We start from the raw sequence: 27,882 nt of genomic DNA, 5'->3' as shown, positions 1-27,882 counted from the left end.
TGGCTCTCCGGAGCGAGGCTTCCTCTACGGAGAAGAGCTTACTAGCTGGAAATAACAGACAGATCGTTTTTTCTGGCAGACGTGTCTGTAAACATGGCTCCCTTTTCTGGGAGCAGGAAGCAGCAGAGAAACCTCCTCCACTCGTTCCTGAACAGTGACATGTTGTAGAGAATAGGGTTGAGGGCCGAGTTGGCAAACGTGAAGGCCACCACCCAGAAGAAGAGGGAGGGCCAGATGACCAGGTCCTGGTTGAAGTTCTGCATCAGGATGAGGAGGATGGTGACGATGATGGGGCTCCACATGATGAAGAAGGAGACCATGAGCAGGAAGAGCGTGCGGAAGAGCCGGAAGTCCTGCTGCGACACGCGGATCTGGTGGCTCTCGGAGTAGGCCAGGCTCATGGTGAGCCTCTTCCGCGACGCCTTTGTGATCTGCGGGAACACAAACGGGACCAGAGGCCCGATTTACTGCAGATGTCAGGGGCTGGGGAGCTGGGAGCCCGGGAGGCAGAATCTGCCTTTCGACGGCACTGAGGGGAACTGAGTTTGGAGCTTTGTGGGGAAGGAGCTGTCTTAGAGGCCTGGCCTGCTGTCCACACGTAGGATGTGCTAGGAAACTGGTACCTGGCTGGCTGCCCAAGGAATAAGGCGGAAAGTCACCCACAGTGTAGAGTGGGTGGGTGGAGGGAGAGGGAGAGGAGGGACCTGTGCTGGCCTCCCAGCCCATGGGGGTGGGCGCCGCTGGGGATGATCCTGCCACTGGCAGGGCCTGCGGGTGCCTACACATGGAAATCAGAGACAATGACCAACAGAAAGGGGCAAGCTCCTCACACGGACATCCTGTGAGTTTTGTGTCCTTGAGGGTGGTCAGGGGTGTAGATAGTCAGCTGGTCCTTCTCCATCACACTCCCAGCCCGGGCACCAAACCCACCCCACGCTGGGGGCAGAGGAAGCTGCGAAGTATGATGATGAGACCAGGGCTTTAAAATATTCAGGCACAAGCTGGGTGTGGAGGTGCATGCTTGTAATCCCAGTACTTGGGAGGCTGAGACAGGAGGATCGCACAGGTTCGAAGCCAGCCTCAGCTACTTAGTGAGGCTCTCAGCAACTTAGTGAGACCCTGTTTCCAAATAAAATATAAAATAGGTCTGGGAGTATAGCTCGGAGGTAGAAAGCCCCTGGATTCCATCCCTAATACCACCAAAAAAAAAAAACAACTATGTATATATATATATATATATATATATATATATACACACACACACACACACACACACACACACACACACACACACATATGCTGCACAGTGCAGCACTGGGGCATGTACCTATAACCCCAGCTTCAGCAACTTAGACCCTCAGCAACTTAGCGAGATCCTGTTTCAAAATAAAAGGGAGGGGTTGTAGGGTTGGGAGTATAGCTCAGAAGTAGAACAACCCTGGGTTCAATCCCAGTACTGCCAAAAATAAATAAAATAAAAAAGGATGGGAGTGTAGCTCAAAGGTAGAATACCCCTGGGTTCAGTCCCCAATACCTCAAAAATTAATTAATTAAACAAACAGACACAATCAAAAAGTGAGTGGAAAGTTCTGGAACCAGACATACACGTATTAAATATGTCCTTCCAACTGGGCGTGGTGGCGCACGCTTGCAATCCCCGCACTTGGGAGGCTGAGACAGGAGGATCGCACAGGTTCGAAGCCAGCCTCAGCTACTGAGTGAGGCTCTCAGCAACTTAGTGAGACCCTGTTTCTAAATAAAGTATAAAATAGGTCTGGGAGTGTAGCCTGGAGGTAGAAAAGCCCTGAGTTCCACCCCTAGTACCACTAAATACTATATATATATATGCCCTTCTCCATCAAGAAAGAAGAGATGCTCAGACACTGCTGGCAACATTTGCCAAAAAAAAAAAAAAAAATGACAACCATTGGACATTTATGTCCCGGTTGAGAGGTGGTGATTGGTGAAATGAACACCTCAGGCGCATCTTTACACACACACACGAACGTTATCAGTAGAGTACATTCCCTCCAGCGGAGCTGCTGGGACCGCTACCATTTGGCACTAAAGGGCAGGCCAGCACTATAGCAGACTGCGTGGCGAAGGCAACCCTGGCTGCATGGGTTCCGAAGGGGGTTCTGGCCTCTCGGGCTGCGCAGTCACGGCTCCCGGGCTCTCCTGTCCAGTCTGTTCCCCTAGAGGATCTTGCTTCAGCATCCGGCAGAGAGGGTTTGAGTCAGCAGCGGGCAGCCTTGGGCATGGAAATGGCCCACTGACCGATGTAAGCTGCACAGGTTACAATAAAGCCCGTGTGAACTCCTCTCCCGATAGCCCACATCAGAGCACTGTGTCTGGACCATATGAAAGCATCGGAACATCTCAGAACCGTGGTGCCAGAGCTCGATGTGTCTCAAGCGTCCTGAGCAGTGCTCAGCATGACCTCATTCTAGGGTAGATTCTTACTCTAGAATTACTCTAGACCTCATCTACTCTGGATTCATGCTGTACTCACTGCAAGTGTGGGTCTGCCTGTGAGGCTGCGTTTCCAATAAGCTCCTGCAAACTTTGCGGCCACCGCTGCTGCTGGCGCTTTTGAGTCTACCCTTCATTGTCCAGGCTGAAGAACCGCCGCTCTGAGAGATGGTCTAGTTAAGCTACTTTGAAAATAGGAGACTGGCCAGCATTTGCTTCAGAGAGCAAAAGGCTAGGTCTGTGGGAGAGAAGGGAGGCTGACATTTAAGTGTGGGTCCTTGGCAGGGTGGTGGGAGGCTGGGTGACTGGCTAAAAAGGGTCCACTTCTGAGGCTCCGGATGCCTCGGGGGAAACTGTCTTGCTGTTACGCTTTTTTAAATTTTGGTACTGGGGATTGAACCCAGGGGAATTCTCTCTCCAAGCTCTACCCCCAACCCCTTTTATTTTTATTTTGAAACAGGGTCTTGCTAGGTTGCTGAGTCTTCTTAAGTCACAGAGTTTATCCTTGAACCTGTGATCCTCCTGTCTCAGCCTCCAGCCTTCCAAGTCCTGGAATTACAAGGGCGTGCCACCATGCCCTGCTTCTTTTATTTATTTTTTTAAATGGGGCCCCAGCCCGTTGCTGGGGGTTGCCTCAAACCTGTGATCCTTCTGTCTCAGTCTCTCAAGTACTGGTATTGCAGACGGGCACCACCTTATACATGGCCTGCTCCTTATACACAATTCTGAGCATCCTCTGGGCACAGCTAGAGGAAGAAGGTGTGTCCATCTTCGTCACTTGCTCAGCCTCGGTGAGGCCGGGAGATGGGATGGGGTGGCGAGGCGGAGCCTGGCTGCGCACAGCTAGCCTTCGATGTGCTGGACACTGTGTCTGTGAGCCTGACAAGCCAGCCTGTGACCTCTGCCCCAGGGAAGAGAGCCAGTGCCTGGCCGTGCCCTGGCCACGCTAGGGGGCCCTGCACCTTCCACTTGCATAGTCTGGCCTGCATCCTGCTTCTCCTATAGGAAGAGGCCGTTGGCCAGGCAGTAGTTGCCTACATCACCTGGAAACTGGCCACCTTGTTAGTTCTGTGCCGGACCCCTGGGCCCATCCCTTGAGATTCCTGAATCTCAAGAAGGGAGGTAATTAAAAAGTAATTAGCAACATTCACAGACTGGGCAAGTGGAACTCCAGGATCAGCATGGCTTCAACTGTTTTCCTTAAAATGCTTCTCATTTTCTAGTTAAAGAGAGCTGTTCATTGCTTTTTGGTTGAACATGGTTGCTCGCTCACTCTGCGGGCCACTTACGTTTCCTAGTGGTGATGAAGACAGGGGCAACGGGTGCCCAATGAACAGACCTTTCCCCTCCTGAAGCCCCCACAACTGCAACAGGGTCAGCCCTCTGGGGGCTCCCAGAGCCTCGTGAATCGTCTCTGTCAGTCTCTGTTGCACTGGCACCGCTGCTATTCCTGCTTCATGGCTGAGCAAATTGATTCTTCGGAAATTTAGGTTACCTGTTGAAGGTCACTCCACGGATAATAAATGGTGACAGACTCCATCCAGCACAGGGAAGTTAATGATTAGCCACATCATAAGAGGCTACAAACCCAGGCCTCCCCTCTGCTTCCCTGCTCTGCAGGCAGGGGTCCAGCAGGTCTAATTCCAACTGCAGCCCCGCCCCTCCCGCTGCCCACCTTATCCTGCTGAGAAGAATGGTGAGCCCAGGGTTCCTGGTAGAATGTCTTATAAGTATTTTCTGAACGAACAAATGAATGAATGAATGAATGAATGAATGAATGAATGAGGCTGATGACAGCTCCCATTTACAGAGCGCTTCCTATCTGCCAGGCCCTCTCCTATTGCTGGTTTTCCTCTCTCTCCTCTCCCAGCATTCTCTGACATAGGTACCCTTTGCACACATGAGGAAGCCGAATCTGAAAGAGGTGAAGGAATTTGCCCAACAGGACCCAGCTAGGAAGTTGCAGAGCTGAGCTTCAGACCAGGCTGCCTGGCTGTAGTCCCTGCCCTTCATCCTGAATTCGTTCCTTCCTTCCCACCCTACTCTCTTATCACCTCCACCAGTGGAAATCCTCCCGCCCAGCCTTTGACTCCAGACTCTAATTCCAGGGCCTCCTAGGATCCCTCCTGGTTCTTCTGCATGGCATCCTGCAGTGTGTTTCGGGTACTTGCATGACACCTGCCACAGGAACTAGATGCCCAAGCATCGCTCATCCCCACCAGAAAACGGGCTCCCTGGGGGCTGGGACCTTAGGCAGGGCCTCTCTGTTCCCTCTGTGGCCCGGGGCTCTAGCCGGTGCCTGACTGACTGTGACAGGCTGAGCCGGCTGACTCATGGCCAAGTGCATAAGAGGCTTGGTCTTTTTATAGCACCGACAGATGCTCTTTCCTTCTCTCCACAATCCCCACGACTTGGACAGGGAGGAGGAAAATGGATCTTTATAATCAAATGTGGCTCCTTCCTTGCCCCTTCCCACCTAGACGTCCCGGCTGGCCAGTGTTTATCCAGGACTTCAGATGTCTCTGGCACTGGGCAGAATGCCTGATGTGCTTTTCCATTAAACTGAAGATCCAATTGACTTCTGAGAATTAACTCTAATTCTCAAAACATATGTGAGAATACCAATGTCAGTCTCAATGCCCTGTACGGGGAAGGGCGGAGTAGGGAGGAGGCCAGGGAAAGCCCAAGCGCTGTGTGCATGTGGGTCACGATCACTATGATTTACATTATGATAGATATGAGACCACAATGCACCAATAAAAGTATTTTAAAAAATAATGCTCATCTAGCTTATTGTTTTAAAGTGTCCCTTTAGCAGGGCGTGGTGTCTCATACCTGTAATGCCAGTACTTGGGAGGCTGAGACAGGAGGATGGCAGTTTCATGGCCAGCCTCAGCAACTTAGTGAGACCTTGTTTTGAAATAAAATGGGGCTGGGGTGTAGCCCAGAGGTAGAACACCTCTGGGTTCAATCCCCAATACCACAAAAAAATAAAAAATAAATAAAACTGTCCTTTTGAGACTCACTGCCTCTACACCTACGTAAGCTTCTGAATGTTCGGAGGAAACTTCTGCCCACCTCACAGCCCTCTGCCACCAGACCACCGCTGCTGAGAGGTGACCGCGGATGAAGGGGTTTCCTGGTTGGCCCTGGGGGTTGGGTCTCCTCTGGGGGCCACTTGGAATCATCAAAGAGACTCCATCCTTCTGCAGGGTCCACTTCCCTTTGCATGGCCAGCACACAGTCTCCAAGGCTGGGGACGAGGCCCAGGCATAGAGGAAGGGCTTCTGTTCACTGTGCGACCCCTTTATGTTCAGCTGAAACAGATTCTGTTTCTCAGTTAAACTCTAAGAGAGGCTGAGAGTTTGCCAGTTGCAAGCAGTTAAGGGCACCTGTTTCAATAGCTCATTGAATCAATATTTATTGTGCCCCTACTGTGTGCTATGCACTCTTAGAGGGGCTAGACACACAGTAATAAACAGGAGAGTCCTGCCCATGCTGTGCTTCCATTCCGGCATACATGTGGTCCATGGGGAGGCAGAGAAGAAAGCAGAGGAGGAGGAGGAGGCAGCGGCGGAGGAGGAGGAAGAGGAGGAGGGGGAGGAAAGAAAGGGAGGCAGCTCAGCCTGGGAGGGCAATGATTACTCATGGTGATAACCAAGCCCAAACAGCTGGCACTGACAGCCCAATCAAAGGCACTGAGGAATCACTGGAAGGTTATTCCCTTGGGAAAACTGACCATTGGAAAAAGTTCCTGAAAAATGTGTGTGTCCCGGCAAAAGAGGAAGCAGGGAGAGCAGAGAGCAAACACGGCCGCTGCCCACAGCACCTGGAGCAGCTCTGGAAGGATGGCTGGCAGGGGAGCCAAGGAGCAGCCCTTTCTGAATTTTGGAGCCCAGCTCCAAAATCCCAAAGGGGGTTCCATGGAGTGCCAGTCCAGAGAGACGCTCTGTGGGGAAAGGGGGTTCTATGCTCAGATTTAGCAGTGCTGCCTGGTCTATTCCTGCACTGGAAGTCCACAAAGTCTGTTAGTCTAATTAAGGGCCTGAATTCCCCCAGCAAAGAATCCCATCTAACTTTGATTACCTGGGTATCTCCCAAATGCATTTGTCTACGACTCTTTCTGACACTTTACATCCCAAGGCGCTCCACAGAGCTTTAGAGCAACAAAAAATGGAGTGATGTGACAGAGGCACTTGGCAAACTCAGAGATGAGACCTGGGGTGGAGGCAGGAGGGACAGGTGAGAGGGAGGCCTGCGGGGTAATAGCTCTGTGTCCTACGAGTATGATTAACTGACACCGATGTTCAAATGGATTTTACGAAGTGTTGCTCCTGACAGAAAAGGCCTGGGCAGAAAGCAGACCCAGTGACCCTGGGCTTTGTGTATCTCCAGGTGGGGAAGACACAATCATTAGGCTCTGCCCAGACACCTCGCCTGCTGGGCAGCAGTCTACCTGCTTCCAGTTTCCAGCCTGACAAGCACACAGGCCCCAAGTGAGGACACGTGTCATAGTCCTCTGGGGAAATGGACAGCAGTCAGTTTTGCCAGTGGGGTAGAAAGAAATTTTTCAAAAGTCTTCTATTTGTATTAATATTGGGATCTTTATTTTTATTTTATTTATTAATTTTTTGGTGGTACTGGGGTTCCTGGAAACCCTTCAACCTCCGGGTTACACTCCCAGACCTATTTTTTAAAATATTTTTATTTGGAAACAGGGTCTCTTAAGACAGCGAGGCTGGCTTCGAACCAGCGCGATCCACCTGTCTCCGCCTCCCAAGTGCAGGGATTACAAGCGTGCGCCACCATGCCTGGTGCATATTATGATCTTTAAAATATCATTTGCTTTTGTTTTATTGTGTTAGATGATCCATTGAGACATATTTGGCTCTAGCAGAAACTAAGGCCTAAATGGTCTAGAACCCTGGTCTTTCTGGTTCTTTGTCCAGGAATTTTTCCCATATTCCAAAATGAGGAGGCCCTGTAGGTCATGTCAATGGGATTCCAGATTCATTCAGCAAGTATTTTATTTATTTATTTATTTATTTATTTTAGGGGTACTGGGGATTGATCCCAGGGGCATTCTACCTCTGAGCTATACCCCCCCTGCCCTACTTTTTATTCTTTATTTTTAAACAAGGTCTCACTGAATAGCAGAGGACCTCACCAAGTAGCTGAGGCTGGCCACGAACCATGATCCTCCTGTCTCAGCCTCCCAAATGCTGGGATTACAAGTGTGCACCACCATGCCCGGCTTCAACAAGTGAGCACCTATGATGAATAAGCCAGGCTGTGCTCTCTGCGCACAGTGGTGACCAGAGTAAAGTCTGTGCCCTGGTGAGCTTGCACCCCCATGAGATGTTACCTAAGCGCATTCACATAAGCAGAGTATGACAGGGTCGTGAGTGCTTTGAAGAGGAACAAGTCCAGGTCTGGATCAGGAGGCTCAGAAGCACCTGGAGGATTTCAGAGGAAAATCTTCTGAGCAAGGACCGAAGTGAAGCAGGAAGCGAGATCTAGGGGAGTGAAATCCAGGAGATCTAGGGGAAGTGAGACCCAGGAGGCGTAGGGGCAACAAGATCAGGAGATGGAGGGGAGCGCGATCCAGGAGAGGCAGCGGCAGGTGCAAAGGCCCAGGCAGGTGTGAGAGCCATCCCCAGGCCCACCTGGGCACAACAGAGGGGAGAAGACAAGAGTGGGGACGCATCATGTAGGCTTTTAGGTGAGGGCTTGGAATTTCGCTGCACATGTGGGGGCGGTGACGGGATCTAAATTCCATCTCTGACTCCGCGCCACTTCACAGCTGAACCACTGCGGATCTGTGGAATCGGGGAACCACCTGGGGTGTGTGACGGGAAGACCTAGGGCCGGCGGTGGGTTCAGGGTTCAGATGCAAAGGGCTTGGAGAGCAGGACCTGCTGCTCAGAGGCTGGTGGACCAGAGGAGGCCGGCCTCGCTCAGCTCGCTTCCTTGTCCTGCCACAAACCTGGGCCTGCTGTTTAGTCCCTGGGAGTCTCAGGGATGCTGTTCCGCAGCGTGCCCGGAGAGAAGGGCGGGAAGAGCAGCCTTGCCAACAAACAACCTGCAACTGCTTGCGCGTGCTTTGGCCGCCTCGGCTTGGCTCTGCCTTGTGCTCCGGGGTTCTTGCTTTACATGGCAGCCCCTTTGTCTCCCCTCTTCTCCTTGTATTTATTTTTAATATTGGGAATCAAACCCACTCCGTGGGCATTCTACCTCTGAATCACACCCCAGTCTTATTTTATATTTTATTCTGAAACAGGGCCTCGGTAAGTTGCAGAGGGCTTCAGGAGATTGTGGAGACTGGTTGTGACCCTGCGATCCTTCTATCTCAGCCTCCCAAGTACTGGGATTACAAGCATGTGCCACAACCACGTCCGGATCTGGCTCTCTCTCGTGTGTGTGTGTGTGTGTGTGTGTGTGTGTGTGTGTGCCAAAGAAGTTCCTTCTAGATGCAAAATGTAATTTGCACACTTTTTTTTGTACTGGGAATTGAACCCAGGGGCATTTTTCCTCTGAGCTAACCCCCAAGTCTTTTTAAATTTTATTTATTTATTTATTTATTTATTTATTTATTTTTAAACAATCTCAATAAGTTGCTGATGCTGGCCTTGAACCTGCAATCCTCCTGTCTCAAGTCTCACAAGTATTGGGATTACAAGGGTGTGCCACCATGACTGGCTCTGTTAAATAGTAGCTAACAAAGCCGGACATGGTGGCGCATACTTGTAATCCCAGCATTTGGGAGGCTGAGACAGGAGGATCATGATTCAAGGACAGCCTCAGCTACTTAGTGAGGGCCTTTGCAACTCAGTGGGACCCTGTTTCAAAATAAAGAATAAAAAATAGGGCTGGGGGTGTAGCTCGGAGGTAGAATGCCCCTGGGTTCCATCCTCAATGCTGAAAAAAAAAAGAAAGAAAGAAAAGAAAAGAAAAGAAAAGAAAGAAAGAAATAGTAGCTAACAATTGGGTAACATTAAAATATAGCAGGCTTATGCCGGGAGTGGTGGCACACGCTTGTAATCCCCGCGCTTGGGAGGCGGAGACAGGAGGATCGCGCAGGTTCGAAGCCAGCCGCGCTGGCGTAAGAGACCCTGTTTCAAAAATATAAAATAGGTCTGGGAGTGTAGCCCGGAGGTAGAAGGACTTCCAGGAACCCCAGTACCACCAAAAAAAAAAAAAAAAAAAATATATATATATATATATATATATATATATATATATATATATATATGGCAGGCTTGCATGGAAAACACTTCCCAGTCTTGAATCTCCCTGATACACTTGAGTAAAACCTTGACTAGGATGCTTTATAGAGGGCTCCGAGTCATCTGGTGGGAAAGATTCCAGGGAGGGGCTTGGGATCCGTCTCCTACTGGACCAGGGACCAGCACACCTGGATGGGTTGGCTTGCCTTTGGGTTCTGAGCATGTTAAAAGGTTACAGATCCTCAGTCAGCTACACAGAAAGAGCTGTAAAAGCAGTCAGATGATGAGCAGGGATTTTTTTTTTTTTTTTACCAGATGATCCCAGCATAACATGCTATAAAACTAAGATTTAGTGACTGCTCAGCACGGAGAGAACTCGCAGGCTTTGTGGCAAATCTAAAATGGACACAAATACATGTACAGGATGTTCCCGGGGCTGGCCCTCCCGGGTACTTAAAGAGGCAGGAAGCAGAGGCTGGACCCATCCTTTTATATCCCTGCACATATTCGCTTTAAGGGCAGACATCATTTCCTGTCTCCTGACACATTTGAGATGGACAGCCTCGGGGATGGGAGGACTCATCGCCGGAGGTAGGAGGAAGAACTTCTGGAAAGTTCTCTTTGGTGATCCTGGAGCTTCTTTTATGTGTATGTTCAGCTTGTAAGTGGAACACGTAAGCCGGGTGTGCTCGTCTATTAGTATATTGCACTTCAATAAAGTGTCTTTAAAGGTATAAAAACTCAGTCACTGCTGTGCTTTCAGTGGAGAAAGAATGGACACAACCCAAAAGCCCATAAAATAAGTTATATCACACCTGTATGACAGAAGGCCGGGCAGCCATTACAAGTAATGAGATAAGAGACAGGAACTGATATCGGAAGGTGTTGTGAGATAGTGTTAAGTGAAAAAAAAAAGACATTAGGATCCTATCGGATGATTTCATATTTAAAAAGGACAACAGCCGTCGATTTGATCATCTTTGCTTGCGATATCATATGGTCCATCAGATTCACACACAGTATATATGATATATATATAAAGTTAAAAGAAAAATAACCTACCAAAATAGACTTGAGTTGGTATAATAGGCATTCAGTTTTTATGTTACATACTTCTGTGCCTGTTTTCTATTTAGTATTGTCTAGTGAGCTTGTATTACTTCAATGATATGCACAAAAAGATAAAAAAAAAAGGTAAGCATCACAAACACATAACTTATTTAGAAGCAAACCTCTCATTCCTCAGTGTCACAGAGGAAGCGGATGTGGCTAGCGAGTCTGTGTTGGGCTGGTATGACCGCGGTACCTTCCGACAGGTTCTACCTAAAATTCCCACAACATCATTAGCGCTTCGGGACAGCAGTCGAAACAAACATACAATTGGGTAGGGGCTAAATGGGTGATATGGACACATAGGTCCACACAAGATTTTTACCCCAATATGATGTATGAATATAATGCACCGATAAAAAAAATTAAAAAAAGAAAAAGAAAAAGAAAAAAAAACCAAACATACCTGTAAGATTTTGGAGTAACTGATCACGATGACCAGCCCAGGCACCAAGAAGTTCAAGGTAACAAAAGACACGTCCCATGAGATTTCTCCGGCAAGGCTGGGCCAAAACAGTGTGCAAATTGGGATTTCCTAGTTACAAAAGGGAAAAATCACATCACTTAAAGGCTGGCTTCTTCTTTGGCCTTTTGCTCAGTCGTATTTGGCGGTTACCTGTTACAACACTGTTGTGTCACACAACTGGCCTGACAGAAAACCCCGGGACCACTCTCCGGCCACCACTTCCCCTCTTAGCAAAGCACTCCTCCCCTCTTGCCTTGCCAGGTGCGGTGGCTCACCCCTGGAATCTCAGTACATGGGAGGCTGAGGAAGAAGCATCACAGATTCAAGGGCAGCCTCGGCTTTGAGGTGAGACTCTCGCAATCTCCCGAGACCCTATTTCAAAATAAATATTTAAAAAGGGGATGGGGATATAATTTAGCTGTAGAAAGCTCATAGGTTCAATCCCCAGTATCATAAAATAAATAAATAAATATTTTGAAAATGCTGGGAGATACAGCTCAGGGGTAGAATGCCCCCTGGATTCAATCCCTAGTACCAAAAAGCAAAACAAACCAAAAAAAAGCACTTGCCTCGGACCCTGAGTAGCCATGATTATTATTCCTCTTCTCCAGCAGAGGCAACAGAGCCTCAAGCTCACAGGCTGAAAAGGGAGTTAGAAGCAGTTCCCAGGGTGAGTTTTTCCACATCTCAGGACGAGATGCAAAGGGTCCTCTCTTCCAATTCTTTTTTTATTATTATCTTTGGTGCTGAGAATTGAACCCAGGTGCATTCTACCTCCAAACTATACCCCCAGACCTTTAAATGTTTTTATTTTCAAACAGGATCTTGCTGATAAGTTGCTGAGCCTAGCCTCCAACCTGAACTCCTCCTGTCCATGCCTCCTAGGTACTAGGATTACAGGTGTGCATCACCACACCTAGCTCAAGTGTGCTCTTTTAAAGAGAAAACTGACCCCGGACAGTTTATACAGATCGGAAGCAAGGTGCTACACACAAACATACGGAAACAGGAGGAAGTTTCAGAGCAGTCACACTTCCTGTGCCAAGGCATCCAGTGTTTATCTGGGAAGGTTCAGGTGTCAAAAATAGGGCAAAGCTAGGTGCTGTTGCACATGTCTCTAGTCCCAGCTACTGGGGAGGTTGAGGCTGGATTGCTCAGGAGTCTGAGGCCAGCCTAGGCAATAGCGTGCACACACACACACACACACACACACACACACACACACACTCACACACAACAAATAATGTCAACCTGCATCAAGAACCAGTCTGCTGGGTTATGGCACACGAATGGGCAACTTAAACCATCTCAAGGTTAAAAATATAATATATATACACACACACACATATATACATATACGTACATAATATACATATACATATGTTTTGTCTGGGGGTATAGAGTGCTTGCGACTGGAATAAAAATTTTAAAAAGAACCCAGCCACCCCTTACTCCAAGAAGATGTCCAACACTCAGACTGGTGAGCCTCCTTCCCAGAGGAACACAGCGGAACCTAAAGCAAAGACCAGCCACGATTCTCCCCCTCCAGTGGGAAAGCCACTGGAATGTGGCAGAAGAGCATGTAGGGTCAATGTAGGGTCACGGCCCAGCTGCCGCCTCTGTGCTGTGCTAAACTCAAGGGTTCAAAACAATCTACAAACCTTGGACAGCTCAGGGGAGGGGAGGGGCAGGAGCCGCACTGCACAGTTACTAAGAGCTACTGCAACTTCTTCCAACAAATGAATGTGTCAGTGAAAATACATAGCTGGGTGTGTAGTTCCCCCCCGCACAAACCTCCTGTGCCCACTTCACCATAGGAACAATGCTATTTGGAAAACAAGTTGCCCTAAACCCTTCTAAACACACGGACTGTATCTGTAAGAGCACACGCTATGGGATTTTTGTGGACAAAAATTACATCTGAGCCAGCGTCCAGGAGTAGTGTTATCATCTACAGCACCATCCATTCACCTGTTCATTTGACCAACACTTATTAAATGCTGTAAACACTAAACGAAAACAAGGAATCCCTAACATTAGCCAACATATATCATAATCAGGTGGTCAAACTCAAAATATAGCCAACTAGTCACCTGGTTTTCTATTCAAAATTAACAGCAAGTAGAAACATCTAATATTCATTGAACATCTAATGTGTACCAAGAATCAGTTTACATACAGCATCTCATTTAATACTCACAATAATCTTATTAAGATGTACATTATTAGTTTACTTTTCCCATTTCACGGAGGAGGAGTCTAGAAACATCCTCCTAAAACAACAGTCTTGAACCATAAGGGTAGTTATTTTTTATCATAATATTTCCCCCTAAGAGCTATATAGTTGCAAGGGATAGCCAAGAACCTACCAAAGACTACTTCTAAAGCAAGACAATTGGGGAAGAATGTTCTAATCATATTTCCATTTTGAAAAAGGAGATGAGAATGTTGCTTCCTTCCCTGTTTTGTTAATTGGTTTGCAAATGGACTATGCATTCTAAAAATGTGCTGCTCATCAGGGAAATGCAAACCAAATTTACGCTGAGATTCCACTTACTCCAGTTAAAATAGCAATCACCAAGAACACAAACAATAATGAATGCTGGCAAGGACGTGGGGAAACGGGAACCCTTATACACTGTTGGTGGGAATGCAAACTAGTATACCTGCTATGGAGATCGGTGTGGAGGTTTCTCAGCAGGTTGGAAACAGAACCGCCATATGACCCAGTGATACCTCTCCTAGGCATCTTTCCAAAGGAGCTGAAGTCAGAATATTACAGCAATACATACATACCCATGTTTTTAGCAGCATAATTCACAATAACCAAATTATGAAACCAACCTAGGTATTTATCAACAGATGAACATATCGCAAAATTGTGATATATAAACACGACAGAATTTTTACTCACCCATAAAGAAGAACAAAAGCATGTCCTTTGCAGAAACATGGATGGGACCATAGAAAGTAACATGTGTGGGCAGATTTGCTGAAGCAACAACCAAGTTCCAGCCCTATGTATAACTTGGTCTCTAATTTCTATACTTGTGACATGACCTCAGGACCATTTCTTAAAACCCCAGGGAGCCGGGCATGGTGGTGCACGCTTGTAATTCCCGCGCTTGGGAGGCTGAGACAGGAGGATCACGCAGGTTCGAAGCCAGCCTCACCTACTGAGTGAGGCTCTCAGCAACTTAAGTGAGACCCTGTTTCCAAATAAAATATAAAATGGGTTTGGGAGTATAGCCCGGAGGTAGAAAGCCTCTGGGTTCCACCCCCAGTGCCACCAAAAAATTAAATAAATAAATAAAACCCCTTAGGGGCCCAAATCTCTCCAAGCTTGATGAAATTTTGAAGAAGAATGTATAATGGTAGAGCAAAGTGTTCTTCTTATATTAGGGGCAAAAAGCAGATTCCTAAATCATCTGCCTGTGTGAATATTACCAGAATTAAAATAGATGCCCAGTGTGGTAGTGCAAGCTTGTAATCCCCGCACTTTGAGGGCTGAGACAGGAGGATTATGGGTTCAAGGCTAACTTCAGCAATGTATCAAGAACCTGTTTCAAAAATTTAAATAATTAAATGTGCTGGCATTTAGCACAGAGATAGGATGTTCCTGGGTTCAATCCCTAGTAAAACACACACACACACACACACACACACACACACACACACAGTTGTGTCAACCCAAATAAAAATTAATTAATTAATAACACAGGAAATTATGGAGGAAGACATATCATGAACCTAGGTCTGACATCAATAACTATCCCAAAGATTTTTCCAGAACCACAACCACAACCTTGCACAAAGGTTATCACAGCCTTACCCGAAAGCACTTCTAGGAGGACATCAGCCCAGCAGCTGTCTGCGCAACCTTGGACTGACGTCACCATTTTTAATGGATCCTGGTAGCCAAGGTTTAACTTTTCAAACTGACTTACGTAATCCTCCTCATTTTCTCTTAAAAAACTCCCCCCTGAGCCAGGTGTGGTGGCGCACACTTGTAATCCCAGCATTCGGGAGGCTGAGACTGAAGGATCGTGGTTCACAGCCAGCCTCAGTTACTTAGGCCCTCCATGACTTAGTGAGACCCGGTTTCAAAATAAAGAATAAAAAATAGGGCAGGGGGTGTAGCTCGGAGGTTGAATGCCCCTGGGTTCCATCCCAGACCCACAAAAAACAAACAAACAAACAAACAAAAAACAAACTTCCCCTGGCCTCAGCCTCCCTGAATAGGCACATAGTTTACTACGGCACGCGTGTTCCCATTGCAGTTTCTACGCCTGCATAAATTCACCGCCTTTGGGGATCCTCTTTCCGGTTGTGTCTTAGGTTCCACTGAATGGTCCAAGTGTGTCAAAGATAAGATATGTTGTGTGAATTAATACACAGACACCTCTGCTTGGGTGCTCACTTGCACAGAAAAGAGACTGGAAGGGCACACTCCAGAAGGTCAAATGTCTGCGTCTAGGTGGGACTCTATGCTTTTATTTTTTTGGTTTATCTGAATTTTCTAAATTTCCCATGCCATGTTCATTTTTTAATAAGAGAAAAATAAATGGCTAGATTTGCTCTTAGAAAACAATGATCGATCATGAAGCGTGGATGACCGTGATAGTCTGAGCAAACCTAGCCAGTTATTTTTCAACACAGTGAGTGCACCCATCCCAGAGGCTTCCCAAATTCTATTAATAAAGATGCCCTTTCACCTTTTTGATTTGTGACTCCCATCCCATGGAAAGTAGATAAGAACTCTGCACAGCACCCCATAGTGAGCTCAGAGGCAAAGGGACTGGCCTGGGCGGCTGAAGTGATGGGTTTATATGCTCTTTAGAAGGCATATATAATATTGTTGACAAAATGCAATGTCTATGCACATTAGGAAATTAAAGACAGGTGCCGTGCCCACTGTGAGAATCCTGAGCCGGTGCCATAACTGTATTACTGTGGGAAAATCCAGCTGAAAAGTCTTTTCAGTTGGAGGTGTTCTCTCACGGGCTGGAGAGCTGGGCTGAGGGTCAGATCTAGAAGATGGGCACATGAGTGTTACCATACTCTCTGTACTTTTCCTGTACCTTTGAAATGCTTCCTGAATTTAAAAAGGAAATTTGAAAAGTGCTAGTTACTGAGATACAGAAGTGGAATTGGCAGTGTCAACAACCCTGTTCTTTTATTGATTTGCTCAAAAACTCACTACCTGGGCCACCGTGAGGCCGCAGCGAGAGCAAACAGGGCTCTTGCCTGGCTCTCCAGGAAGCCACAGGGCAGCTCTGGAGGGAGGCCAGCCCCGGGAAACCTCACCACAGGAAGCGCTGAAGATGTGCTCAGAGAACCTCAGAAGGCCAGGCGGGCAGGCTGCCCAGGGAAGCTCTATCCACCTGGGCTCACTGCGTGCGCTGGAAGGATGTGGGCCGTGAGGCTTCCCCAGGGGATGGGCAGGCAGCTCTCAGTGTCAGGACTGGAAGGGATGAGGTGAAGGTGGGTACAGCGAATGGTGGAGAGGGACTTGTGTTCCCCATGTGCTCTGGCCCACCCCTGTCTCTGCCTCTCCCTGGCTGGCTCATCATTTTTGCAGATGTACTAGTCAACCGTTTTCTGCCCAGTGCTCTCCCAGCCCCAGACTCTCCGCTGGCAAGAGGACAACTCTGCAGGAAGCCTTCCAGGCTCATCATACCTTAATTCCACCTCCCATACTCTAGGCTGCCCGAAACCTGAGGCCTGGCCCTCTTGCCCTCCTGCCCCTTCCCAGTAGAAGGAACCTCTGAGGTCTCTCTTAACAGCTATCTACCCACCACCCCATCTTCACTGCCCGACCCCTCGCAGACCCAAACTCCCCAAGGGCGTCCCTGGCTCTTCTGCTACAGACCCTGTAGCCCCTTGTACCAAACTCCCCTTCATGCTCCATCCAGCCAGGCCTGCTATACCTCGAAGGGCTCAGAGTGCCTGTGGCTCCCTTCCCTCCTGTGGGCCATTTCTCCTACCTCTAATGGCCCTCCTCTGGCCCCCCATGTTCTGGTCTTGCTTATTTCCCTAGTTCCACACCTGGTGGAGACACACTGTCTTTCAGTAGGCTTTGCAGATTCCCAGAACCCAGAAGAGCCCCTTCCACATTGAACCTGTACAGTAATCACTTGCTCGCTGTCAGGACTCCCTGCTCAAGTGCACTGCCCTTGGCTGTGTCCAGAGAGGCACCCAGAATGCCACCGGGCACACACTGGTGCCCAGAGCAGGCAATGTTCAAGGGCTGACCCCTTCCACACTGGCTGACCTATTTGCAAATTTCACCTGATTTCAGCTGTTTTCCTTGCAGTGGCTCTAAAGATCTCTCCTGTAGTACATCGCTCGGGGAACTCCTTGGTAAATCACTCCCCAGGCCCCAGGTCTTGGAACAAAATAGAAGACTTCCAGGTCATTTTAAGGAGTAAGGAGTCATCGCTGAATATCTGCTCTTTTATCAGCTTCTCAACCAAAAAGAAAAGAAAAGAAAAGAAGAAAACATCAATGTCGGAGATGCACTGGTGTGTGTGTGTGTGTGTGTGTGTGTGTGTGTGTGTGTGTGTTGTGTGTGTGTGTGTGTGTGTGTGTCTATATGTTGTTAGGGATTGAACCCAGGGCATTCTACCTCCAAGCTACATCTCCAGCTTTGTCATTTTTTTTTTTCCTTTCCAGAACTGGTAATTTAACCCAGGATCATTGTACTTCTGAGCTACACCCCTGTCCCTTTTTTATTCTTTATTTTTTTATTTTATTTTATTTTTTTGGTGGTACTGGGGGTGGAACCCAGAGGTTCCACTGGGCTATACTCCCAGACCTTTTTTAAAATATTTTATTTGGAAACAGGGTCTCACTAAGTTGCTGAAAGCCTCACTAAGTAGTTGAGGCTGGCTTTGAACCCGTGCGATCCTCCTGTCTCAGCCTCCCAAGAGCAGGGATTACAAGCGTGTGCCACCACGCCCAGCCTATTCTTTAATTTTTTGAAACAGGGTCTAAGTTGCAGAGAGCCTCACTAAGTAGCTGAGGCTGGCCATAAACCAGCAATCCTTCTTTCTCAGCCTCTCAAATGCTGGGATTGCCCAATAATTTTCTTATAATTTAAAGACATTCTCTAATATTCACCAACAAAAGCAAGCCAACTGTGTTTGTCTCCACAGACAACCAACACTCAGTAAAGACACAATAACAGCATTGGCCTGGTATTAAGACAGGAAGGGTGCAGCAGAGAGACGGAGCACCCTTAACAACACGGAAAAATGATACCCAGAGTCACCAGATAAAGCCAGGCTCCCTTCTGGAAACTTACTTTGCCTACTGTGACTCGGAGCATTTCCTCTTTCAAAAAATAAATATAATAAGTACATCTACTTGTGGGGTAATTGTGTACCACAGCATTAAGCATGGAACCAACTGCGTACTCAATAAACGCGCTTTCTGGGGTGCATTGATGTGGCTGCAGCTGTGGCGGGGTTGGGGGGAGAGGGTGTTCAGTAAATGTTTGTCAGATGAATGGACAGCACATTCTGGCCAAGATAGGTCACTGCCCGGCCAGGGCCACGGCATACACAGGCTGGCATCCCACTGGAACAGGCAGAGATGACCTGGCTGAGATGTCCACGTTGCTAAGATGCATCCACCCTCTTAAAATGGCAGCCTATTATTTTACAGCAATCCGAAGAATTACTGTTTGAAGAATGTTTAAAATGTTTATACCCAAAGATAAGGAAACTAAAATAGCCGGCAATTCTTGAGCACTTAACTGTACGTGCACCAGATGTTGGCCCATTTACTAAACATGAGTGTCCAAGGCAATCCAATACAGTTGACACCGTTCTCATGTCCTTTAAAACAAGAAAAGTGAGGGACAGAGGGGGAGAACAGCTTGCACTCTGTCACGCAACCCCAGGTGGTGCAGACATGGGATTCAAACTCGGACATTTGATCCAAAGCCCACATTCCAGATGCCATGTTGTCTAGCACTTCCAGCATGTCCATCACCTGAGCCTCCATTCAGTGAAGCTTAGAGTTCACTCACTTGGGGCTGCTGGACACCTACAACCCTGTTCTAGTAGGTCTCAGGTGAACAGAAAGCTCTAAGGGGCACTGTTTCCCAGGCCAAAGTAACCATTAGATCAGCTAATCCTGGCTCTCCATGAGGGAGCCAAGATGTGCTGGGGCTTAGTTGGGTCTCTCGGCACATGATTCACACAAACCTCCATGTCCAGTGTCTAACTGGGAAAGGACATGCAGTGTCTACAGACAGGAGACTGTTAATATGAGGACTGAGTAAACAATCCCTTGCTAATTTTAAATGTGAGACTGAGCTCCATCTACACCAGATCCTTCTCTGCCCTGACTTTTTTTTTAAATGGCCACACAAGCTCCACTGTCTCTCATTCTTTGCAACTTTTTTGCCAAGCCTATAAAGTGAGATTTTTCCTATGTAGTCAAGCAATAGTCATTTAGGAACTGAGAAGTCTGTACATCTACCGGCTCCTTGATAGGAAAACACAAAGTATAGAATACAGTAACTCCTCCTTTCAGGGGGATATGTCCCAAGAGCCCCAGTAGATGTTTGAAATCACAGAAAGTCCTGCAAAGTAAATATGTATATACACATATACCTATATATTCACTTTTTATATATATATAAGTTTACTATATATATATATAAATACTTAATATATATTTATTCATATAAATATATCCCCATGATTAGGCATGGTGAGAGATTACAAACAAATAACAAAATAGAACAATTTATAACAATATGTTGACATAAAATTACTTAAAACTTAGGAACATTTTATTTCTGAAAATTTCCATTTAATATTTTTAGACTTTGGTTATCCAGGGTAACGGAAACCATATGTAACTAAAACTGTTGAAAGCGGAACCTTGGATAAAACCTGGAACTACTGAATACTGTAACTCAGAAATAGACTACCTCCTTGAGAGGGAGGCAGAGACAGAGAGCTATTGGGAGGGAACAGGCTGGCAGACAGAGAGAGAGACTGAGGAAGATGGAGGGTCCAATGAAAAAGTTCTCCCTTTTTTCATTACAACAAATACCCTCATTGTATCTCTACTAATGTGAATAAATAGGGCTCCTCCTGCAGGTAATTAACTCACGGGCTTCCAACCTTCTAAAACACAGTTTTAGCACATTGTCTCCCAGTAGCTTTGCCCAGATCCCTCTTAAAGGCCCTTAAAACCACGAAGGTGTTTCTCCATTAAAACCAGAAGGTCCAGGTGCCTGCCCACCAAGCAGAGATCTCCATAGAACCCCCCATCCCCACCCTGTGCAACTCTGGCCATTCTAGAAACGCAATGGAGGATCTGAGCACACAAGCACTGGTAGACTGCAGGGGGCCGAGACACAGCAGGGCTCCCTGTCCATGCAAACAACTCTTATCAGTCAAAGTGTCCATGTTAACACCCAGTTTTAGTCTGAAGTTTTATCTGGGAGGGGACAAGAGTCTCCGTTCTCAGTACTATTTGCCAGGAAAGTAGGACTATACCTGAAAGGACTATAAAAGGGGGAGTACAAAAAAAATACACATCTGGAAATTTAAGATTCATTCTGTTTGGTCTTTAATTTTATTTTTTATTTTCTTTCTTTCTTTCTTTTTTTTTTTTTTTTTTTTTGTGGGTCTGGGGATGGAACCCAGGAAGCATTCTACCTCAGAGCTACAGCCCCAGCCCTGTTTTTTATTCTTTATTTTGAAACAGGGTCTCACTGAGTTTCAGAGGACCTCACTAAGTAGCTGAGGCTGTCCATGAATTGTGATCCTCCAGTCTCAACCTCCCGAATGCTGGGATTACAAGCATGTGCCACCATGCCCGGCTAGGTCTTTAATTTCTTTTTTTCTTCTTCTTTTTCTTTCTTTTTTTTTTTTTTTTTTTTTTTGGTGGTATTGGGTTTCTGGAAGCCCTTCTACCTCCGGGCTACACTCCCAGACCTATTTTATATTTTTATTTGGAAACAGGGTCTCTTAAGCCATCATGGCTGGCTTCGAACCTGCACAATCCTCCTGTCTCTGCCTCCCAAGTGCGGGGATTACAAGTGTGCGCCACCACGCCCCGCTAGGTCTTTAATTTCTTGAACCTCATTTTTTTCCTGTTAAGGATAGGAAGAAATCCTCAAGCTCTGTGGGCAAATACTGCAATGTTGTAACTCAGTGAGAGAATAGCTTTAAAAAACTATTCTCAGGCAAAATCCAGCCCCTACATGATCCCACTGACATGGGGTTAGGCCTGGGATTCTACTTATTCTAGAAGGATCTACGTGTCCCACCTTGATACTCAAGAGTATCTGGGATAATGATACGCCTGCCTGCTACACTGGAGTCCTTGGTCTCCCCAGGCCAATAGTGCCCATTAGCTCGGCTAATCTTAGCTCTGCTGGCCCCACCTGAAGAGACACAGCCATAGGCTTACATGTTCACTGATCAAGTGCAACAGGCCTGATACGGTTCCTGCCCATTAGTCATTCAAAGCCATAAGCAAACACCTCAAATCAATTCCACATAAGACACGACTATTAGTAAGAGAGTATAAGATTTGATAAGGTACCGCTGACCCAGGATGTGGCCTCCATCCATCCTATCCACTGGTATGATTTGGTATGGGAAACCTCCAAAGATGCCCACCTCTATGGCCAGGCTCTGGGGACCATACATTCAAAGCATCCCTGGTTGGACTATGTTCATCTTCAGGACCTGAAATCTTTTCCAGGTGACATCACCCTCCCTGCTCCCCTCCTCTGATGGCTACAGGGTTTATCTTCTGAACTGTGGATCTTGTTTGTAGACTGCTCAAGGGGCGCTTCTCTCCCTTCTAGGTTGAGAGTTCATGTTGGGCTCAGAAAATCAGTGGCCTCTGTAGGGAAAGGGACAGGGCTGAGAACCCAGCCCAGGCAGATTTTCTTGTTGGAGCTACTGCTCCAATACTCACTTCTAGCTTTTCCTATTGCACACACAGACCTAAGTGCCTTCCCTGTTTCTTTCTTTCTCTCTCTCTCTCTCTCTCTCTCTCTCTCTCTCTCTCTCTCTCTCTCTCTCTCTCTTCTCTCTCTCTCTCTCTCTCCTCTCTCCACAGAGAATAAATAAACATTCCTGGAAGACAGCCACACCTGCTGGCTACTGTTGTCCACCATGACCTGGAGCCCTGGTTGGGTATCATGGCCTTGGGGCCGGTCAGCAGCTCTCAGACTTGTGCTGAATTCCAGATCCCTGGGCTCAAGGTGACCCAAGTCAGTGCTGCACTGCCCAAAGGACCTTTTTTAGATCATGGACCTCCCTCAAACAACCCTAATGATAACTGAGATGCCTGCTACCAAAAACAAAGTTCTTGGGCCCAACCTCTGGAATCTCTGCAGCTGTTCAGGAGCCCAGGGTACCCTTAACTCCCTTTTATCCAAGGATCCCGGGGTAAGATCCCAAGGTCTAGTATAATCCTTCCATATTGCAGCTGGAAAGACTGAGGATTCCAAAAAGGAAGCCACAAATCTCTTAGGGAAAGCATTGGGTCTGGGGTCCCTGGGCCTCCATTCAGCCATTCCCACGCACCTGCCTCAAGGGCTTTCTACTCAGGACCCTAACCTCTACCACATGGAGACTTCTGGGCAGAGGAGGGCTCTCAACCCAAGACCCCTACGGCACGGACACTTCTGGGCACAAGCCCAGCTCCCTCTCAAACTAAGAGTGAGATGCTCCGGACAAGTTATTATTTCTGTGTTCTCGCGTCCTCATCACAGTGAGTGTGATCCTAAAAGCAGTGCCGCACCTGGCCAGAAAGAGGAATTCAACCCGATGTGACTAGCTGTCTCGCACCCCCAAAGTTCTACCTGCATTTTTAGCACCCCGTTATTTACTGCATCAGTATTTATGATGGCACGGTGCACGAATCCGGAGGGGGGACCGTACGGCATTTAAGAGCTCAGGGTTCCCGTCGGATCCCCGCCCCCCTGGGGCGCACAGCCCGGCCCGGGCTCACCTGCTCGGCGGCGGAGAACTTCTGCGGGACCACGCGGAAGAAGACGCAGAGCGGCAGCGCGGTGAGCGCCGAGAAGCCCCAGATGAAGGCCAGCAGCGCCGCCTGGACCCGCCGCCCCGGGCCGCGCATGCCGCGCTGCAGGCGCACGATGCACACCATGCGCTCCAGGCTGACGGCGGCCAGCGTGAGGATGGTGACGCTGCCGCTCAGGGTCATCACGTAGAAGAGCAGGTGGCAGGCCACCGGGCCCATCAGCCAGGCCTCGGTCCAGCGCACGGCGAGCACCAGCGGGATGGCGCTGGTGAACAGCAGGTCCGCGCAGAAGAGGTTGAGCACCAGGCTGGCCGTGGCCCCGCGGCGCCGTCGGCGCGCCACCAGCACCAGGGCGCACACGTTGCCCAGCAGCGACACGGTGAAGATGAGCCCCAGGACCACGGTCTCCACCGCGCTCAGCACCAGCCGGTGGTCTCCCTTGACGTCGGAGAAGAAGGGGAAGCGGGTGCGGTTGGCCAGCTCCAGGCTGCGCGGGGGCCCGGGGCCGGCCGTCGGCGCGCGCTCGGGGGACATGCCGCGAGCCCGGGCGCCGGCGCTCTGCGAGGCGACTGAGCGCCAAGGCGGGGAAAGAGGACGGGAGGCGCTTGCGACATCGGCCCTCGCCCCCTCCCGCCGGGGGAGCGCGCAGGGAACGAGGAAGTGCCGGGCAACGCCGCGGGAGGCAAACACCGCGGGCGGGCGGGCGAGGCGGCGCGGGGCCTCCAGCCCGCGGGCTGCGGCGCCTCTCTAGGGACCCGGAAATCCCACCGGGGGTGTCCCTGAGCGCGCGCGCCCCCACCCCCGCGTCCAGGCGCCCGGGCTGTACCCGGGCTTTGAAGACTGTGTTAGTCTGGTTACCCTCAGACCTCTCCAACGAAGCCCCACCGTTTGGAGGTAAATCCCAAAGCAACTTGTATTGGCCCTGGATTTGTTTTTATCCTTACTTAAATACCTGTGATTTGGGATGGATTAATGTCTCTGGGCTCCCAAGGGCATTGTTTGCTTTGGCTGTACTGGGAATCCGAACCCAGGGGCTCCCTAACCACAGAACCCATCTCTCTCTCTCTCTCTCTCTCTCTCTCTCTCTCTCTCTCTCTCTCTCTCTCTCTCTCTCTCTCCTCCTCTCTCCTCTCTCCTCTCTCTCTTCTATCTATCTATCTATCTATCTATCTATCTATCTATCTATCGTGGTATTGGGGCATTCTACCTCCAAGCTACACATCCAGCCCTCTTTGTTTCTTTGTTTGTTTGTTTGTTTATGGTACTGGGGGTGGAACCCAGGGACATTCTACCTCTGAGCTACACCTTTAGCCCTATTTTTTATTCTTTCTTTTGAAACAGAGTCTCACTAAATTGCTGAGGCTGGTCTAGAACCTACGATCCCAGTACTGGGATTACTAGCCTGCTGTCACCACACTTGGCTCACCCAGCCCTTTAAAAAAATAATAATAAAATAATTAGGATTTGTCCTCCCCAAATTGTCCAGGTTGGCCTCTTGAACTCTGGTCCTCCCTCCCCAGTCTCTTGAGTAGCTGGCATTACAGGTGTGCTCCACCATACCCAGCGGTGCTCCAGCTTTTTGTCTGTAAAATAGGACTAGTGCTGCTACCTCTGAGGTTATTGTGAGGATCACAAAGGGTTTAACACAGTACTGGTACGCAGCAGTAGCTAATGAAATATTATCAAGCATCGGCTAATATAATTAAGATGCATGTAAATTTCACATGAACGATGATTTTGAACAATGATGTAAAAAATATTTTCTGGTAAGAAAAGGTGGGTGACCCTTTAGAATTTTTAATAAGCTTGACATTACAGAAAGATATTGTCCAAGGCTATAAGTTACATAAACAAGCTGTGAAATGAGCCCAAGGCATCCAGTACAAGGACTCCTGGCCAATCCAATCTGGTGACAGAGGAAGAAACTGAGGCCCGGCAGGGGTGACTTGTTCAAATGGCTCCTGATGAGTAATAAAACACAAGTCACCTGTTCCTGTCCCCACACACTTCCACCACACCTCCGCTGTCTACTTTTCTGTTCTAGTAAATGAGGTAGTTAGAGAAGGAAAAATATGCTTGGGTCCCAAGACCCAGTGACCACTTCCCCTCCCAAGCGCCCCAGTGCCCTCGGCGCAGTCAGTCGCCTTTGCCATACTCCGGCGTCTCTGGGTCTGGCGTTGTTTCCCTGTGTCTCTGAAGGGTTGTGTGTGCCAGTCTGAGGTGCTGGCTGGGGAGAGGGTGTATTTGTGTCTGCTTATCACTGTCATGTGGGTCTGGGTTGACAATGTGACTTCTAGTGCAAGAAGCAGATCACATGTCTGTGGGAGATGCTCCACTTGAACCTTGACCAGGTTCCATTTGGAAAGCAGATTGAAATCAAGGAACTCCGACAGATGGCAGCTTGGTAACTAACCAATCGGGGTCAAGGGATCTGATTTGGGATTTTGTGTAAGAAAAGGGGATCTATATATAACAGAGAGAGATACAGAGAGACAGTGGCAGAGACAGAGAGAGACAGAGACAGAGAGAGAAAGACAGACAGACAAAGAGAAAGAGTCTGATTCTCTGATCACAGGCTGATCAACACAGAAACAGAAAGAAGCTTTCCACAGAGCAGATAGCCAGGGTGGGGTGTCTGACAGAAGGCCTCACCATTACCCTCCAGGAGTCTACCAGTGGCAAAAGGGTGTGTGCAGAGACTCCTAACCCGACTCTGTTCCTTCATGATGCCCCTATGAAAAAGAGCCACCCGACAGCCTTTTATTAAGGAGTTGGGTCCAAATTCCCTAAAAGCTGAGTAGCTATCTTGGAAAATAATACATATAAATTGGAAGGAAATTGTTTTTTTTTTAAACACACAATGACTTCCTGATGGATTACGTGCCCCTGAGCTCATCTCCTGCACCACCTGTTTTGTACTTCTCTCTCTCTCTCTCTCTCTCTCTCTCTCTCTCTCTCTCTCTCTCCCTCTCCCTCTCCCTCTCCCTCTCCCTCTCCCTCTCCCTCTCCCTCTCCCTCTCCCTCTCCCTCTCTTTTCTTTCTTGGCACTGGTGATAGAATCTATGGATATTCTACCTCCAAATGACACTCCCAGCTCTTTTCATTAACTCATTTGGTTCTCGTACAGGCTGCAGGCTTTGGGCTTTGACTTAGGCAGTCTGCTTGTAGACCACACTCTTCATCACTAGAGCGCTGCGCTTAACTGGGAGTACACATTGGTCTTGCTGGAATGAAATGCCCGAGGCTGGATTCTTTATGAAGAAAAAAGGTTTATTTATCTCAACTGTGGAGGCCAGAAGTCCAAGGTGAGGCAGCCCCATGTGTTGAGCCTCCGGTGAAGGCCTCCCTGCAGACAGCCTCACATGTGTGCACTGGAGATCCCGTGGTGGGAGAGGCGTCCAGAGCCATCCTGGCTCCTGTCACAGCTCACTCTCACGGGAACCAATGAGGGTCCCGTAAGAACTACTCAGTCCCTCCCACTAGGTCCCACTCTTAAGGTTCGGCCCCCTCAACACCACCATACTGGGACCAAGCTTCTGACTCATGCACCTTTGAAGGACACCCCCAAGCCGTATTCCAACCACAGTCCTGAGGACATTCTGTAATGTCTTTGGCTGTTTGGGGTTTTCACAATTGGAGGGTTGCTACTGCACCCAGTGGGTGGAGGCCGGGGATTCAGCTGAACACCCTGCAATGCACAAGATGGCACCCGCAGCAAAGGTGGTCTAGAGCTGGGGGAGACACAGGCCTGTGATCCCAGCTACTTGGGAGGCTGAGACAGGAGGATCGCTAGCTCAAGGCCAGCCTGGGAAATATTTTCTTATTTAAAGAAATGGAATTGTCTAATCCAAAATGTCAGTAGTGTTGAGGTTGAGAAATCCTATACTCTTGAGATCTCATAAAACTTTATCTCTAAGTGTTTAGTGTGTTGTAAAGACACATTTAGTGGCAAAAGCCAGATATGTTATCAGTTTTCTTGTAGAGTTTCACTGTTATCTCAACTTCTTACCCAGCAGCTGAGGCTAGCTTTGTGCTGTGACTTCAGTTTGCAGAGCCATGAACCCCACCCCCATGCACAGAGCTAGGTGGACGGCCAAGAGGAAGACTGACCTCATGCATTCGGAAAAGACTAGACAGCAAACGTGGGCTGAGCCCCATTGTGAAAGTTGTATTGTCACTCATGGCCTTTAATTGCTACTACCTCACTCCTTTTCCTCTTCCACTCCTAGATAAAACCACAGAACCAGAGACAAGGGCCCGCCAAGTGTAAATATGGGCAGTCTGGTTTCTGAGCTAAAGGGAAGTCCTGCATTGTGGGGTGATTTCTGTTCTTTTTTTATTGTATATTTTCAGACAAATAGCATCTATGACAGAGCAGAATGCCAAGGGTACTCACACCCCTGGGTTAAGATTTTTCAAGTCTCCCTTCTGCTTCTACTGTTCACAGTTGAGCAGCTACCACGGCCAGGCCATAGTGACATAAAGAGGACCACTGAGCACTCTGAGAAGGTCTCTCATGCCCCTTCCTCAAGGAGCCCAAGAAGTCCCAGGCAGAGGAGGCTCTGTGCTGAGTTTAGA

At 48.3% G+C, this 27,882-nt stretch overlaps 1 protein-coding gene across 1 annotated transcript; it reads right to left on the bottom strand.

Moving 5' to 3' along the window:
* Positions 1–41: 41 nt before the first annotated feature.
* FFAR4 (free fatty acid receptor 4) lies at positions 42–23,838 on the bottom strand (the record flags this gene model as incomplete). Its single annotated transcript, XM_080694596.1, has 3 exons — positions 42–431; positions 11,215–11,343; positions 23,272–23,838. 3 exons carry the CDS (start codon positions 23,836–23,838, stop codon positions 42–44), a joined length of 1,086 nt encoding a protein of 361 aa, XP_080550722.1.
* Positions 23,839–27,882: the final 4,044 nt, after the last annotated feature.

The sequence above is a fragment of the Muscardinus avellanarius genome (genome assembly GCF_963383645.1).
Source record: "Muscardinus avellanarius genome assembly, chromosome: 4".
NCBI classification, from domain to species: Eukaryota; Metazoa; Chordata; class Mammalia; order Rodentia; family Gliridae; genus Muscardinus; species Muscardinus avellanarius.
Note: the sequence above shows the minus strand (reverse complement) of the source record. Positions and strands in the feature narration are given on the sequence as shown.